Source organism: Chaetodon trifascialis, chromosome 5 (genome assembly GCF_039877785.1).
Source record: "Chaetodon trifascialis isolate fChaTrf1 chromosome 5, fChaTrf1.hap1, whole genome shotgun sequence".
Classification (NCBI taxonomy): Eukaryota; Metazoa; Chordata; class Actinopteri; order Chaetodontiformes; family Chaetodontidae; genus Chaetodon; species Chaetodon trifascialis.
Genome location: NC_092060.1, coordinates 18985171 through 19001966, shown reverse-complemented (window position 1 = coordinate 19001966; position 16796 = coordinate 18985171). Strand labels below are relative to the sequence as shown.

The following is a 16796-nucleotide window of genomic DNA, read 5'->3' as shown; positions in this document are numbered from 1 at the left end:
GAAAGCACACAGGATTGTTTGAAAGTGGGTTTTTTTGTGTTTGTGTCATACCTGAAATAAATACCACAGAAACCCTTCAAGATTCATTGTTTATAGAAACTCTAATAAAGCAGAAAAATACTTTAGTACAAACTTTTCCAACAATATACATCAACCATTCAAACTTTATACATCCATCTGAGTCTGAAATATTTACACACGCTTACACGGCTATGCAAAGGAAAGCTAATGCTGTGTCACAGGCGCTGTTTAAATTGACATCTTATAACACATTTTTTCCTTTGACATCAAACATGATTCTACAGTAAACATAGCTTTTCTTGTTCAAACTGTTACATGAAATATATAATTTAATAAGTGCTCTGTATAACAATAGAACATTTTTCATCTCCAAAATGAAACCAGGGTACACGATGCGACTAAAATGTTGCTGCACGGCGCCGGTGGGTCTAGCCAGCGGTGTCAGAGCGACTGCTGCGTGTCACAGCCCAGCACCTCCAGACGCAGGGCGATGTCATTGATCCAACCCAGCGGGTGGATGCGGAGGTAGCGGCCGAACAGAGGGGGATCAAAAACGGTGAGAGCCTCTTCATCTGAATCATCGTTTCCCGTGAAGATCTGAGGAAGGAAGAACGTGGAGTGCAGGTAATGAATATGCAGAGCTATCAACGGTTGAGGTTTTCAGGGTTTTTCTTATGAGTCATACGAACATTCAGTCCGCTGCGTGTCACTAAAACGTGAAAGCACACTTTCATAGGATTCTTGTGGTGTGTCGTAAGCTCCATGTTAGACAGTGACTCATCCACCTGTGTAACAGGGAAACTGTGAGATAGATTAGGACTCCCGCATGAATGATTAAATGAAGGAATAAGTGAAATGAGTAAAGAATGGTAGTCATTGCACTTTTATAGACTCCTTTTATGAAGCTGTATTCAGGCAGAAGTCTGGATCATATTTGCAGCAACTCGGAAACTGCCCTGGTTTTACTGGAAAAGCGGTGAAACCCTCACTGCGTACGACCAACTTGTTCTTACTTCCAGATCGCCAAATACCGACAACGCTTTGTCTCATCCATCAGCTTCTCATCAAGATGCACAAGGTATCCTTTAGTGTTTGGTTAGGTTTAGGCACCAAAGCTGCTTGGTTAGGCTCAGGGCTAGGGGGCAGGTTCAGGGTTAGGGTTAGATTTAGGGTACAGCCACTAAAGCGTACCTTCACTGAGGGGCCTGACTAAACGCTGGTATGTGATGACCTGGGAATGGGAACGGTCTGGCACTGCAGCAAGCGTACCTTTTCTCTTTGGGAGTTCTCCTCTAACACGCTGCTCCAGGACTGTTCATCATGGCTGATGGTGACCGAGAACTCTGTCACCATCATCTGGGTCAACAGTGATCGTGCTCCTTGGGTCACGACGCCTGTGATGCGCTTTACTTTTCCCAAGTCAACCTGCAGCCACTCATGGGGGTTATTGTTCTGGGGTGAAAAGGGCAGAGGAAACATTTTTAGAGCTCAGAAGAGAGAGAAAATATTAATATAAAAGAACCAACACACAGTCACAACCTAATGTATCAGATACAATGAGGGGAGGTTTATGAAACTGCTTCTGAATGAAATAGAAGTCACCAGAGCAAAGGAAAAGAACACAAAACAGATTTAAGGAAGGCCAAACTGAACAACAAACCGCTTACTCTGCCACATTGGACCACTAGGAAAGTTATAAACAGGCAAAATGTTTCTGGCAGAGCCTCTTTTTTTCCACTGGCATGATGTGGCTGAACACAGCAAAGCCAGATGAGCTGCAAACGAGGGGATTTTCTACATTTTATTTCTTTATCTAGCATTCATGAAAAACTTGAGGTTTTAACTGATTAGCAAAGGGTTGCTCCGCTACCGGAACAGCCCCAACAAACAAAAATGACTCAAAGCTGAAATTCTGGGTGAGGAGAGTCAAACATTTTCTTATTTTAAAGAAAATCGAGGTCATCACATTTTGTTCTGTATCCTGGACTGCAAGAAGTAAGTTTTCCTGTTTAGACTAATGTTGAGAACAATGAGAAACTGTATGCTGGCTGCAGCTACTGTGACAGGATACGCGCTTCTAAGCCTCAAAGGGAATGCAGAAACAGAGAAATCTCTGTTCCAGAAAATAACCGGTCCACAGCGGCTGACCTCTGTCCACAGATCACAAGTGCTACTCTTTGGCGTGTGACCTGTAATAACAGCTCAACAGTTTGACAGAAGGACAAATCACACCTCTGCAGTTTAGAGTTGCAAAGTGTGAAAATGATAAGCCGAGGAGGAGGAGGAGGAGGAGGAGGAGGAGGAGGGACGACAGAGAAATCTTATCGGATGGGAATAAAGGCAGACAGGATTGAGGGAAGAGACTGTCGCTGCCCAAGTGAAAATGAATCTGCTTTACAAGAATACAGGTAGCATATTTGTATCTGTGTACTTGGATTCACCTTTGGCCTCCAGGCGTTGGCCCTGCCCTCCTGATGGAGGCGGGCGAGGTTGGGGGTCCAGCTACGCAGCAGGGAGGAATAAAATGAGGAGGCACTAAAGCTGCTGTCAGGAATCAAAGGAATCAGCCCCTTCTGGAGCCCAAGCCCAAGAGGGAGCGAGCAGCCTGGTCACACACACACACACACACACACACACACACACACACACACACACACACACACACACACACACACACACACACACACACACACACACACACACACACACACACCAGAGTCATTCTCAGCACTTTCATGCAGTAAAATGAACATAGATTGTGCTGCTGTGGGTGAAACTCACTGTTCAGATCGCAGCCCAGCAGCTCCAGGCGGAGAGCAGGCTTCAGCTTAAAGTCCACTGGATGAATCCTGACGTAGCGAGCCACAAATGGTGGAGCAAAGCGGTTGTCTTTCACCTTGGAGCTGTCCATGTTGCCATAAAATACCTTAAACAGAGCCACACAAACAGTTCAGCTGCCAAATCTTTCTCCATATCATACCAAAACACATGCCTGTAGGCTGATTTCCAGCATCGCAGGAAGCAACTGGTTTCCTTCTTTGTTAACATGCAGAAACTTGAAACTTGCATGAAATAGGAAACCAGGAGAGCGAGGAAAACAGGAAAGCACACAATCAAGAACCACTTACAAACTTTTCCTTACCTGCTCACAACTGGTACAAACGGTAACCATAATTCGAACTGCAACAGATGTATGTGAATGTGTGCACTACAGTGGAGGACATACTTTGGCCTTGCTGGTGCTGTTTCCCCTGTAAGTGGTCCAGGTCTCCTGGTCCAGGCTGTAGGAGATGGTGAAGAATCTGATGTAGTTGTCCCTCAGCTTTGCTCTGACTCCCTGCGTCTGCACACCATGCAGCAGGGTGGGCCTCTGAAGGTCAACCTAATACCACATGTGAACGTTAACTACAAAGAATCCTTCATTCAGATCTTGCATTAGGCATACTGGACACTGCGTAATGTAGCATGTACGCTGTGCTGTAAATGCTGTACACAGGAGAAAGGATGGACGTCTAACCTGTATCCATGACATCTTGTTTCTGCCCATCCAGGCATTGATATAACCGGACTGATCCAGCCTCGCCAGCTGCGGCTGCCAGTTGTCTGGACACACGAGTGTAGACGCAGTTAGAACTCAATGGAGGTCATGGCATATGCAGTAAGCAACTTGATTTGTTTGTTCACCTTGTTAAAGCTAAAACACGTCCTTACCTATGTGATCTGATGCTGTGATCTGGGAATCCTCAATCCTTCCTGATTTCATCCCCAGAGGCGAGATACATCCTGCATGTCCATACGAGGAAATTCCAGCTCAATAACATGTTAAATTTCCAGGTGTGCATAATCACCAGTTCAAAAATTCCTCAACTCAATTTACATGTGCTTAATACATCTGGACAGTGCAGACAGTTTTGAGATTTCTGGATATGATGATACGTGAGACTGTACAGGTTTGCCTAAAATATTTGGCCTTGCATTATAGGAAGTCCTCATCAATTCAAAAGCCCCATATATTACAAAATAACAAAATACTTTACAGTAGAGGAAATGTGGGAAAAGCCTCTGACATACTTCACACAATGTGAGGAAATGAAACTGATGATGAAACTTCAAAATGCAGCGACAAAAAGAGTTTAATACAACCGTAAGTGCTCGAGCTCCTGGTGTTGCAAAATCCCTTTCATTTCCTGAATAAGCCAGTGCTCACGGCTATCTACTTGTCCCTTCCTGTCTTGTGTCCTCTCCTTGTGTTTATCCCTGTTTGTTTGTGTGTGTGTGTGTGTGTGTGTGTGTGTGTGTGTGTGTGTGTGTGTGTGTGTGTGTCTGGACCGGGCAGTTCTTCCTCACTCATGGCTCACCTACACCTGATCCTCGTGCCAATCAGCCGCCACAGCTGCAAATACCTGGTTCTCCTCACTAGCTAGGTAACAAGTCTCAGCCGGTTCGCTGTTCTAGCGGCTTGTTCTTTGCTCTAGCTTTTGCTTTTGCACAGATCGTCTCCCAGTGATCATTATTATAATGATTTGTTATTCAAACCATCTGAATCTGAGTCTTGCATTTTGGAGACCAGCCATTGACTCAGTCTTAACACAAACTATGATTACAACTGATCTTTTTACATCACTGTTGCTTGGCCAGAGACATTTGTTTAGCATGGTAACACGCTTTAACCTATTAATATGCTAAAGTTTAGGAAGTTAGCATGCTAATTGCAGAACCTCAGAATACACCTGAGGCTGAGAGCAATTAAGTTTTAGAGGTATCTTTTCATGACTGGCAGTGTTGGGAAAGTGGAGCCACAAAATCCAGCCACCAAAATCCACTATTACAGCTCTGTCTGTCTATTAGATTATATAGCATATTACTGTAAATATTAGTAATATATACATATTTTTGACACAGCGTGTACTTACGTGGATTATATACCAGCAGTTTAGCCCTCATGCCGGCCAGCTGGTAGTCTCCTATAGTGCACTCCACCAGCCATGTGCCGACTGTGGGGGGTCCCATCTCCACCGTGCCAAACACTCCTGGGTGACAGAGAACAAATGCAAAACATGAAATCACAGTCAAGAATAAGGTTCTCAGAGTGCAAAAACAGAGATAAGTAAAACACTGCCAAGGTTCATAATATCCACCCAGGAAACTGCTCTTACAGCTGGTCTATTTCAGCTGTATGATGTAACTCAGCCACAAAAACCTTCAGTCTCATTTGTATTAAATGAGGAGTGTGGTTCACTGAAATGTGCTGTTATAAATGGAACTGTATGGATTCAATGAAACTCAAAAGGTTTGTGCAAACACAGGGCTAAACATTACAAGAGTGAGTGATAGAGGCTGCGTGAATGAAAACATGAATGTATGAATGTGTGTTTACCAGGGAAGAGGTTGTAGACCCCCATACGGTGCTCCTCTTTGGTGTGAACCGTGAAAGGCAGACCGTGGAAGTGCACAGCGTGGTACTCTCCGTCACTTCCTACATTCAGCAGGTGCCACCTGACTTGCTGGTACTGGCCCACCAACAGACCAGGAAGCGTCTCCGCCACATAACCATTTATTGCTAAGGAAGAACGTGGGTATTATTTCAGAGAAATTACAAAAAATTATTTCAAGATGACACAAACAATCCATCTTCTTGTCTCCACCTGCAAACTTATTGCTGATGTGGTACCAGGGGTCCTCAGTGTTGGCCTGACAGGGTGGAGTACAGTGCTGACGCAGGTTCTCCTCCAGGTACCAGCTTTTTGTTTCATCAAAGGTGTGGAAGAGGAGGGAGAAGTCCTGGACGCCTGGCTGTGTGTACTGACGAGTCTGCAGGGTGCCGGACTTACAGATCACCAGTGGACCAATCAGACCTGAATGAAGGTCCCTCTCCTGGAACACATATTTAAAAAGTTACAAACAACTAATGAACAGTGCTAAAATTACAAACATAACTAAGTGAAAACAAAATAAACTCTAATAATTTTCATACACAGAGGGGCAAAACAGAAAGATAACAGAGGTTCATTCACTGCAAACACACAAACTGGACAGACATTACAGAGTACAGTGCAAGCTGTGCATCCATGAGAGGTAAAGACAGACCTTGTCCACAGTGGAGTAGTAAGCCCCAGTCTTGCAGTCAAATTCTGTGTCGGTTGGTCCTTGTTTCCTGGTTATTCTCCAGTTGTACGTCCGCGCCTCCCCAGGAGGCACAGGCTCTCCTGGGACCCCAGGTGGAGCAGAGGAGGTGTGGGTTTGGGCAAAGCCAGCTCCCTGGCTGCGGTCGTAGACTCCCTGAAGGTGAAAGGAGTATGGCCTGGATGCCTTGTTCTTAAAGATCACCTTGAATAAGACGGAGAGGGAAAAGATGGGTCAACAAACACATCAAAATCATCTGCTTATGTTTCATCATTCAGTTGTTTCATGACTTCATGTGTTTCCATGTTTTATGAAATGGTGACGTTTGGCAAAGTGGAAGCTACAGAATACAGAAAAACATTATTTATTATTTTATTTAGTTACAGGATGACTCACAGTGAGGAGATCATTAATCTCTGTTCTGATGAAAGGTCCCATGATTCCCAGGTGTTCCTGCAGCTCTCCTTTGCCTACAGGATCTAGAAAGTCTTTATCCCTGTAGGCTCGAAACACCACCTTCTTGTACTCTGGCAGGAACTTCCTCATGCCTCGACGCATCTCTCTAAAGAGAGGAGTTGAGTCAATACTGCTGCTTTAGGTGTTGAGCGTTGGGTTTTAAAATGCATATCGGTGTTAGTAGGCAGACTTTTGAACACTGCAGCCAGGCTAGCCTCTACCTGCTTCCAGTATTTGTGCTGATACTCATCCCCAAACTGTCTCTCCACACTTAACGCACATACAGTATATGAGAATTGTTCAGCTTTTCACCTCTGTTTGCAAAGAAACCTGGATGAGCTATTATTCCTACCTGGGTTTGATGAGCTGATATGGTTTTCTGATGCCATAGTCCCAGGTGATCTCCTCTGCAGCAATGTAGTAGTGGCGATATCTGACCTCTCCAGAGCGCAGGTCCATATAATCTGTGCCAAATATATCTGATGTGCTGTTCACCTGTGACAAAACGAACAAAGTGCTTTGATTTGTGGCACTTACTGCCCAACATATGGATTTAAATGCACTTAATAAATGTAGATAACACACACACACACACACACACACACACACACACACACACACACACACACACACACACACACACACACACACACACAGAGGAAATAGTACCTCTTGGCTGTAGTCATCATACTCAAAGGACAGGTCGATCCCTGCTGTATAGTTGCTGTCAGCAGTGTAGTTGTATTCCTGATCCAGCAGATCTGCTTTAAGTCGCTCTGGTTCAGCCTGAATGTAGTTTTGATGCATCGCCTCTGAGCTGGTTAGATCTACATTTGAGGGCTTCTTGTTCAGCAGTGGTTTGCTGTTCAGTAAGATCTCGTTGCTCTCTTCAGGCTTTCCCTTTGTCCCATTATTCACAGTTGACTTTTCACTCCTTTCCTCAGCTTTCACGTTGGCAACACTGTCGGTCCGATTTTCCATAGCCTGATCTACAATCTCTGTCCCAGTTCCTCCATCTTCTGAGGCTCCAGAAGTGATGTCATCATCCGTCCCATTGCCTTCTGCTTGTCTTCTCTGTCTGATAACTCCCTCTCCTCCAGGTTCAGACCCATTCTGAGACACCCTCCCCTCCCCATCTATCTCTATTTCCTCCAAAATATTCTCTGGGATTTCTTCCTCCATCACCGTTGCTTCTTGTCCTTCCAGAGATGTCACTGCCACTTTCTCCAGCCGACATCCTGACTGTCCATGAGCTCCACTCCCCTCACTTTTATCATCAGTGACATTTTGACTAGATGTGTTTGCTAACTGGGTGCTGTTGTTCTTGCACACTCGAACCAACATTGTGTGATTTTGAACTCTTCTGGTCCTCGGCTGGAAATCTATCTGGTCCATATAGTCAGAGATATCGTCTTCATCCCTATTGCGATCGACCAGTGGGAGTTCTCCGTTGTCGCAAGGACGAACAGTGTAATAGATGCTCATCCCTCGGCTCTTCAGGCTGCCGTCGAAGGCACTGATCTCCCACTCACCTGAGAGATGACTTAGGATTAATATGACTCAACACACACTGGAGGCGCACGGCATGTCGAAACACCTGCAGCCAAGCCCACAAATCAGCTGCTTCTTAGGGAAATAGGACAAAATGTGCAGCATTGTGATGTGCCGATGTTTGTCAGTAAATAAGGACGCATGTCTCAGCTGCTGCACCCTGGCTATTTCCTTCTAGACTGTAATATATAACAAACTTCACATCAATTCCATGAACCCATGTGCACATTGATTATTTCATTAAAGCAGAAATCATTATGATTATGCTTTTTGTTTTTGTAGTTTGTTGTACATGACCGGACCAAGATGTACCCCGCCACTCACCCGTTGACGGCTGGGATAGGCTCCGGCACCCCCCGCAACCCCGAAAGGGATAGGTGGTATAGAAAATGGATGGATGGATGGGTTTGTTGTACAAAAATAAGACAAATGGAAGTTTGAAGCCACCTTATTTTTGTAATACTACCACTGGAGGGCACCAAAGCAAGAAATCCACACACAGTGCCTTTAAGTAGTGCCATAATGTTACTGGATTGATGAAGCTGAAACTGCGTTAGTGGTACTTTTTGAGGTGGTTTGTTTCATGCAATCATTTGCTCAAGTAGGATGAGCGCTGTGGGCCTGCTGTCTGTCAAGGTGCTGAATCCCTAATCCTACCTGGTTTCCAAATACTTTAAAAGATGGGTTATGGTTAGCACCTGCAGACTAGCCATGCAAACATATCTACAGCAGATTAATGTACCTACAATATAGTTATCGTGGCACAACTAGCCAAACCTCTAGCTAAAGGTTACTTGGGTAATTTAGTCTGCGAGAAAAGTTTAAATGACTCAGACTTCAGGCTCACCCATCAGTTCGGGTTCCATGGGCACGGTCACACCAGTCATGGGGAACAGGGTGAGGACGGACTGGTGGAGGCCTTGGTACTGAAAGAGGTTTCCCGTGAAGTAAACAGACAGGAAGTCACTCTGAGTGCCCACATTGGCCACATGCCAGAAGGTGACGTCAGTTTCACATATCACAAACTGACGCCCGCTGAACATGATGCCATTTACACCTGCAGGTAGAGGGAAATACACAGCTTTTAAAGTTGACGATTTGCTGGCTCAATATACAATGGGAAGAAATACAATAATAGCTGTTAGGGAAAGCAGCTAATAATCAATATTTTTATTGTAATAGAAATTTTTTATTGTATTGTAGAGTGAATAATGGACTAACTGGTGATCAGAAACACAACTCCAAATGAATGCTAATGCTGCTTCGTAACTGCTAGCAAGTGTTTGCTAAAAAGTTCATCATATGAACTTTAAAAGTGAGGTAAAAAAAAACAACATATTGCAGATTTAAATGAAACAAACTGAAGCTCAGAGCATGTCTCTTGTTTTATTTCACATTATTAATCATGTACATATTTTACCCTATTGAAAAGTGACTATTATTCTTCTTATATTGCTTAAGAAGAAGTAAACATACAAATGTAGCTCTGAGGTGAACTTACTGTAAATGACATTGGAGTTGTAGAATTCAGGGTCGGTGGCATTTGAGGAGCTTTGGCTCGACTTCTGCATGTTTTCGTTGAAGTACCAACTTCTGTTTTCATCAAACACCGCAAATATCACGCTCCACTCTTTATCTGGGCCAAACTGCATGCAACAATGGATTCATTATTATGTTCAATGCTATATTACATTCATGCAGGTGAGAGACAACATTGCGGTTTGGATCTTAAAAGGATTTTTTCAAACGACCCCTGTTGGGTGATTAGTCTGTAGTCTCTCATATTCATTATCAAATAACTGTTCTCACCAGGCGTCCTCTGGTGTCAATGGCATCATTCTTGCAGATCAGTAGGGTGCCCACCAACCCAGAGGCCAAGTCCCTCTCTGGGGAGACGGTGCTCTGGTACAGCTGGGTCAGACACTGGGGGTCTCCGTTCAAGGGCCCATCATCTGGTGTCAGCCTCCAAACGTAGGTAAACGTCCCGTTTGGGGGCACTCCCATGGAGCGCAAGTCCTTCTCTGCAGCTGTTTAATTAGATGAGATTACATGAAACTCTGATGTTTCTAAGATATGGGAATTACAGAAAATAAGCTCTAAAGACAACACACCACGAGCAAATGTCATACCCTGAAAACATTGTACATTCATTTTCTTTTTTGGCAGAATTATAGGCTTAGAGTATATCTGACATTACAAAGACAAGTGACGACAGTGTCACATTATCAAACCATATTCAGCTGTTATCAATATCATGAGCTGGAGGTGTGTGTTTGGACACCAGTAGACAGAAATAATTTATTAATTAATCCCTCATCCTTTGCTGATCTAACACGGGGAGGTGTGTTTGACGCACATGAATCCTCCTGTGATGCTGTGGCTCTCCCTTTTCTAGTGAAAGGATATCATCTTCTGAGAAAAGCAAGCAAATTAGAAAGACGTGTGTTTGGTCTGTGGCTTACCATTTGTGGATCTCTGCAGTGGATAGATTTTGGTGAGGCCATTAGGGTAGATATTGAAAGGGCGACTGGCCAGGTTTCTCAGAGTGATCTGAGGACACAGTTCAAACCAATGGGTGATCAGCAAGAAGCCATACAAAGAGCTGTTTACTTAATTTGTTGTTTTAGCTCAAATTCGACTATGAACAGAAGGACATTTTGCATGTGTTCTGTCCTCAAACCCACCTGGATTTGATCATTGACTTTTCCTTTCAGAAGTGGACCTAGCAGCGACTTTACAGGGTTCTTCCTCTCAGTGAAAGTACCGTCTGTGTATTCCACATACGCAACCTTCTTATACCTGTAGCCAAGGTGATGGGGAGCTGCAGGCAAATATTCAGACTGGAACTCGCTGAGATGTCAAGGAAAAAAGAAACAACCAATTTGAACCAATTCAATGATTTTCTGTTATTCTCCTCTTCCTCCTGCCTTCTTACCTGTCTGTGAGCTTGAGGTGAGGAGCGTAGTCCCAGGTGACCTCTTCAACAGCGATGTAATACTCCCAGGTTTTGACCTGCTCGCCCCTGCTGGCTCTGACTTGCATCTGTGGTTTCCTGGGCTCAAAGCTTATGGTGTTGAACAAATCCTCATCGTCTTCGTCACTGTCCTCTTCGCTGTAGTCGTCATTATCTGTGTGTTTAACGTTATGCAGGTCGGGCCCCGGCAGATTGACCTTGTCGGGGCATTTCTCCACCATGAACAAAGCGTTCATACCATCTGGGTAGAGATGTAGTGCACAATAACAACCTCAGTTACCATTTAAGTAGAGGGGATGAAAAATGTAGCTGGGGAAACAGATTGTGATAGGAAAAGACTTATTGGGCCTTTCTTACCATGGCGGTGAGCATGTATCTGACAGCTGATAAGGAAGCGGCCTAAAGTGGCGGGTCTCATTTCTGCAGCGATGAATGTCATAGGTGTCACCTCCATAGTGACTTTACGATGGGTCAACACCTTAAAAAAAGCATGTGTGCTAGATTAGAAGGCAGACAATGCTAAACAGGGCTGTGACATGGACAGTCAAATTTGGGGAAATACTTTTATTTGCTTTGTTGTTAGATGAGAAGATCGATACATGTGGGTGCTGGAGCCAAAGGGCAGTTAGCTTAGGTTAGCAAAGACTGGAAGCAGGAGGAAACAGTTTGTCATGTTTACATCACTGTCTGTGAATGGTTTACATACAAGCTTTAATAAGTGACCTTAAAGAAATGCTGGAAGGTTTATATTGGAACTTTGGACAGATAAAGGCAAGCTGTTTCCCCCTACTTCCAGTCTTTATGCTAAGCTAGGCTAATCATCTGCTGGTCCCTGCTCCATTCTTTATGTACATATGTGAGACAGGAATCAATCTTCTCATCGGGCCAATCGATGAGAGGACATAAAAATGCCGGGCTAGTCCTTTAAACAAGTGGCAGCTCTTTCAAAAAAATTGAAAGCAAAGTGTAAGAACTGCAGATAACAAATACAGTTTAATGCAGCTTGTATGTTTAAGCATTTCAACTGCTGCACTGAAATTCAACTGAATTCAATGAGGCACAGTGCCTCCGGGATATACAAATCATCTTTAGGTAGTATTTATTAATTTTCTCTTTTAAAAGAAAAAGACAGGTGAGACAATACACCCAGAGTCTATTTCATTTTTCAAATTTGCATTTATTAGCCAGTAAAGTGATCAATTTAGGAGTTTAATCTCTTTTTAATCTTTAAATCTGTTCTTTAAATTCATCTTTTTTGTGAAAACTTACCTGCAGAGAGTGATCCTGAAACTGAATGGAGTGGATTTCTGGAGCTGTGCCGACGCCAATCAGATGCCAAAACACATGATTACGGCCCTGACACATTTTCAAACCTGCACACACACACACACACACACACACACACACACACACACACACACACACACACACACACACACACACACATGCAGAGAAAATGAGGACAAATTCCAGTGTGGACCCCATACAGCGCAGCCACTGATACACTGAGCACAACGTCAGCAACACTTAACATTTCAACATCTCAGCACGACTTCATGGAACAGACTCTCTAGGACTGTCTGCAGCCAGCCTGGATCATTACCGGGTAACGTGGAGTTGACATATCCATTGATGGTGTGGTATTCCTTCCTGCTGTTGCTCCTCTTAAACTTTTCTCTGCTCTTCCTCTCTCCTACCTCTCCGTACCAGCTCTTGGTTTCATCAAACACAGCAAACAGCAGGACGAACGCAGGATTCCTCCTCTGGCCGTCATCTGTGAAGGCACCTGGGAAACCACACACACACACACACACACACACACACACACACACACACACACACACACACACACACACACACACACACACACACACACACAATACATAATACATATGATGCAGGATATGAGAATATGCTTGCAATGCTATTGTGCAATCTGATATTACAGGAGCATCAAGAACACCTGCAGCTTTCTCTCGTACATATTTCATTTCCTATAAAAGTTCCCTTTTTTTACAGAGTGGGATAAATCCCTGTTCATTCAATAGCATAGCTTTAGGTTGGTTGGTTGGTCTGTCGCTTTTCTTCAGAATGAAATATTTCAACAGCTACTGGATGGATTGTGATTGACTTGTGCAAATGTTTCTGTCCACCTCATAATGAATTTTAATCACTTTGGTAATTCCCTGATTTCTAATCATGACACCATCATCTGGTGAAAATTAATTATTAATGACAAAATATCGGCAAAAGCTGTACATTGTGTCATCATGTCATGCTAACATGCTAAACTGAGATGGTAAACTTTAAACCTATTTAACATGAGCATGTTAGCATTGTCATTGTCAGCATGCCAGCTTATAGCATCTAAGTATAGCCTCAAACAGCTGCTAGCATGGCTGTAACTGTAAGACAAGCATTTCAATACATTTGTTAAAGTCAGAACTGTTTAATGTTGGTAATTTAGCTGATTGTCAAGCTTGAATTAATTAATTTCTGTGGCAGCCATGATGTTGGACAGCACTACCTTGGAAATTCAACACTATAGCAATGAGGCAATATGGCTAGTTTGAGGTTGGAGGAACTGCTAGGCTAACAAGCTATTTTACAGCCTGGCCTTTGTTTTATTTACCACCTCATCTTTTTGTCGTTGCCTCCTTCACTGTACAATATTTCAGCCTAGTGTCAAAAAAACAAACACAACTTCCATTTTGTGTTCCTGCATGCGTACATGTAATAAGTGAGTGAGACAAGGTGTCAGTTATTCATTAATAAAGGTGGCAGGTGAGAGCTTTAAAGGGCCAGAAATGGCATAAAGACAAGATATTGGCTCAACATAGTGCATGTCTGTATATTCAATTAGTGGCTGTGGCTGCGAGAGGTAATAACAGATCATAGCGGCCCTTTGCCTGACCACACACTGACTTGTTTTGCAGATGAGCAGAGCACCGATGAGTCCTGAGTTTACGTCTCGGACCGTGTCCACCTGGGATGAGTAGGAGTAGGTGAGGCACTCGGGGTCGCTGGTGGTGGGACCGTCTTTAGGGCTGATGTCCCACACGTACTCGTAGTAACCTCCAGGAAAGACGGCATCATCCTCCTTCTCCTGGCCCGCCGTGGAGTCATCATACCCGGCTCCTGGAAAGAAAAGGCACAGCATGACTCCTCTGTTTTCATTCAGCAGTGGAGGTGAGTCAAAGCTGGAAATGTGCTGTCATAAGAACGTGTGTAAGCTGGTCTAATCTTAGAAAAGGCATTTACAATTTGAAAGGCATGCTGAAAATTTTTACAATGAACCATCCTGCCACGAATAAAGGTGAAAATAAGACCACAATGCAACACACAACACATCCAGAGGAAGCTCTTGATGATGTGCAATAATGACTTATATCAGTGGACACGCACACCCACAGGCAGCAACCTTTTTGTTCACCGTTAATACTCCATGTTTATGTGATTAGATCTGCTTCATGACAGCTCATTCCTGGACGTGACAGGTTCGGCTTTTCAGATTATGATGAACTCCTTTAAAGGAATCCACCCCGTGGTAAGAAGACATGAGCCGTTTACAGGAACTGGCTACTTCGGATCTACAGCAGCAGCATTAGGACATATGCCAGTGCCTTCTGCGAAGGGTATTAACCTCCAAAAGCTTCTCAAATCAGGGATATTCAATTAATGCCTTTGCAGTCGGGTCTTCTAATTCAAAGGATTTCTGCATTATGTGAAGTATTTGTGCTGTAGGGCTGACCGTTTGGCTCTAATATGCTGCACAAAATCTGCACACACAAGATAGCGATAACCGTTACTCGCTGCTTCTAAAGAATGAGGCGGCAACTTTTTTCTTGATGATTCCAATACAATTTACACTTTTCAAAAAAACATCATGAAAGCATGATTGTTACTACAGCGTTACGACATGAGTCTGCTCAGTAGTAGTTTGACATTTCCAGCCTTTTCCATGACCGCCTTCTCTGCTCTCTTTTCTGGCAAATTTATTCCAGACTTCAGCAAAAAGCATGTGAGTAAAACGATCAGATTTGGATTCATCCTTAATGCTGTTATACTAGGAATTTTTATGTTTTTGCCACTGACTCATCTAAGCTGCATCATGGACTTGAAAGAGTCAAACGCTGAGTCAAAAAATGAACAGGACGCTGCTGTCTAATGTGTTTGTGATGGAGCGCTTGAGAGACAGCAGGAAAAGGTTCTCTACCTTCAGACTGTTTCCAGTAGGTGATCCCCACAGGGCTGATACTGTAGGGCTGAGAGGCCAGGTTTTTGAAGTGGACCACTACCCTGTCTCCAGCCTGGGCCACAATCACTGGACCCTGAATACCTGCAAACAGAGGACACAATGTTCAGAGAGGAGTCACGAATAGGACCACCTCATTTAGAACTAATCTGCAGATGCGTGCTCTGAAACAGAACTGACGACTGTCAAGAAAACACAACTTCATCTTTACAGAGCAGCTTCTGGTTATTCTGATTTAAAAAAAACAAAAACAAAACAACAACAAAAAAAACAGTTATTAACATTGATAGCAATGTGAGATGATTACACGTACCTCATGAACTACTTGTGAAAACTCAGAGTATTAAAAGAGGAGACCTACCTGTCCACGGGGGCCTTGGCTTGGGGACAGTGTATGTGGAGTCTGTGTACTCCCTGTAAACTGCCTTGATGTATTTTTGAGGAATATCTTTGTATCTCCTAAAACAACAAAATGCAGGCCATCAGCGAAACTAATGCAATTAAATAATAAGTACACTGCCAAGGAAACACTTAACAAGACCCCTTAATCAATCCCACCCATCTTAAGATCATGTTTTGGGGTGGAATTTATTAGAAATAACAGCAAATGTACATTTAATTTCTCTGATTTTGGACTTTCAGCTTTTACATTAACATCCTAAAGCTATCAAATACATTACCAGAAAGATATTTCAACAGGTCACAGACAACGGACTACAACATGTTTCTTACTTAAATATAACGTCAAATTTTGATTGTAAATTGTCATTATTTAAACCAGTTTCTAATATCCCATAAACAAACAAACACACAAAAAACATCAACTTATCCTGGGAGCAAAACAAGCCGAATTGTGCTCAATACCAGATTATTTGAAGCGACTGAACCAAACATCCTCTGGAAACCGGCAGTGAGATCTAGCAGTCCTATCAAAATGGGTCGCTTAGATTAAACAAATCCATACAAACCTTTGGTCGGACGCTGGGTCAACATCATCCAGGTAGACGTAGTCCCAGCCTATTTCCACCGCTGCTATATAATACTCTCTTACAGTAGCGGCAGGCCGCTGCGCCTGTCCGCCGGAGGAGCGGAGCAGCAGCAGCAGCGGCAGCAGCAGCAGCGGGAGTGTCGCTGTCATAGCGGAGTGCGCACCTGTGTGTCCGGTCAAAAGCTGGCCGGCTCTGCTGCTCCTCCAGCGGGCTGGAGCATTTAAAGTACCCGGTGGGTGGAGGGAGGACAGGAACTGCGAAGCTTCACGTGGCGGTTAGAGTTTATGAGTGGGTGTGACCGCGCGCGCAGCTGTGATAACCCCAGATGAGACTTAATTTGGGGAGAAATTTGCCTCGGACGCACTGTGCGGCTGCGCCATAAAATACACGAAACACACAAGACAAGCAGAAATACCTGCGATGATGT

The 16796-nt window shown here is 43.8% G+C and overlaps 1 protein-coding gene across 1 annotated transcript; it reads right to left on the bottom strand.

The window, feature by feature from the left end:
* Positions 1-211: 211 nt before the first annotated feature.
* f8 (coagulation factor VIII, procoagulant component) lies at positions 212-16548 on the bottom strand. Its single transcript, XM_070963415.1, has 27 exons — positions 16349-16548; positions 15742-15839; positions 15342-15464; positions 14051-14263; positions 12729-12911; positions 12395-12498; positions 11483-11603; positions 11087-11366; positions 10836-11001; positions 10614-10701; positions 9961-10178; positions 9653-9797; positions 8999-9208; positions 7270-8132; positions 6953-7095; positions 6541-6706; positions 6109-6348; positions 5667-5895; positions 5399-5581; positions 4935-5051; positions 3733-3804; positions 3539-3624; positions 3248-3403; positions 2803-2947; positions 2463-2626; positions 1291-1473; positions 212-618 (listed from the first exon to the last, which is right to left on the bottom strand). The coding sequence occupies exons 1-27, from the start codon at positions 16516-16518 to the stop codon at positions 463-465; spliced, it is 5022 nt and encodes a 1673-aa protein (XP_070819516.1). The 5' UTR covers positions 16519-16548; the 3' UTR covers positions 212-462.
* Between the last annotated feature and the right edge of the window lie 248 nt (positions 16549-16796).

Bases quoted from the DNA above. Each gene is read 5' to 3' on its own strand.
- f8 (XM_070963415.1), bottom strand. From the start codon at position 16,518: ATGACAGCGACACTCCCGCTGCTGCTGCTGCCGCTGCTGCTGCTGCTC. The intron at 8,133-8,998 runs GTGAGCCTGAAG...GTCATCTCTCAG, and splicing joins CATGGAACCCGAACTGATGG to GTGAGTGGGAGATCAGTGCC. The intron at 3,404-3,538 runs GTTAGACGTCCA...ATGTGGTATTAG, and splicing joins ACAAGATGTCATGGATACAG to GTTGACCTTCAGAGGCCCAC.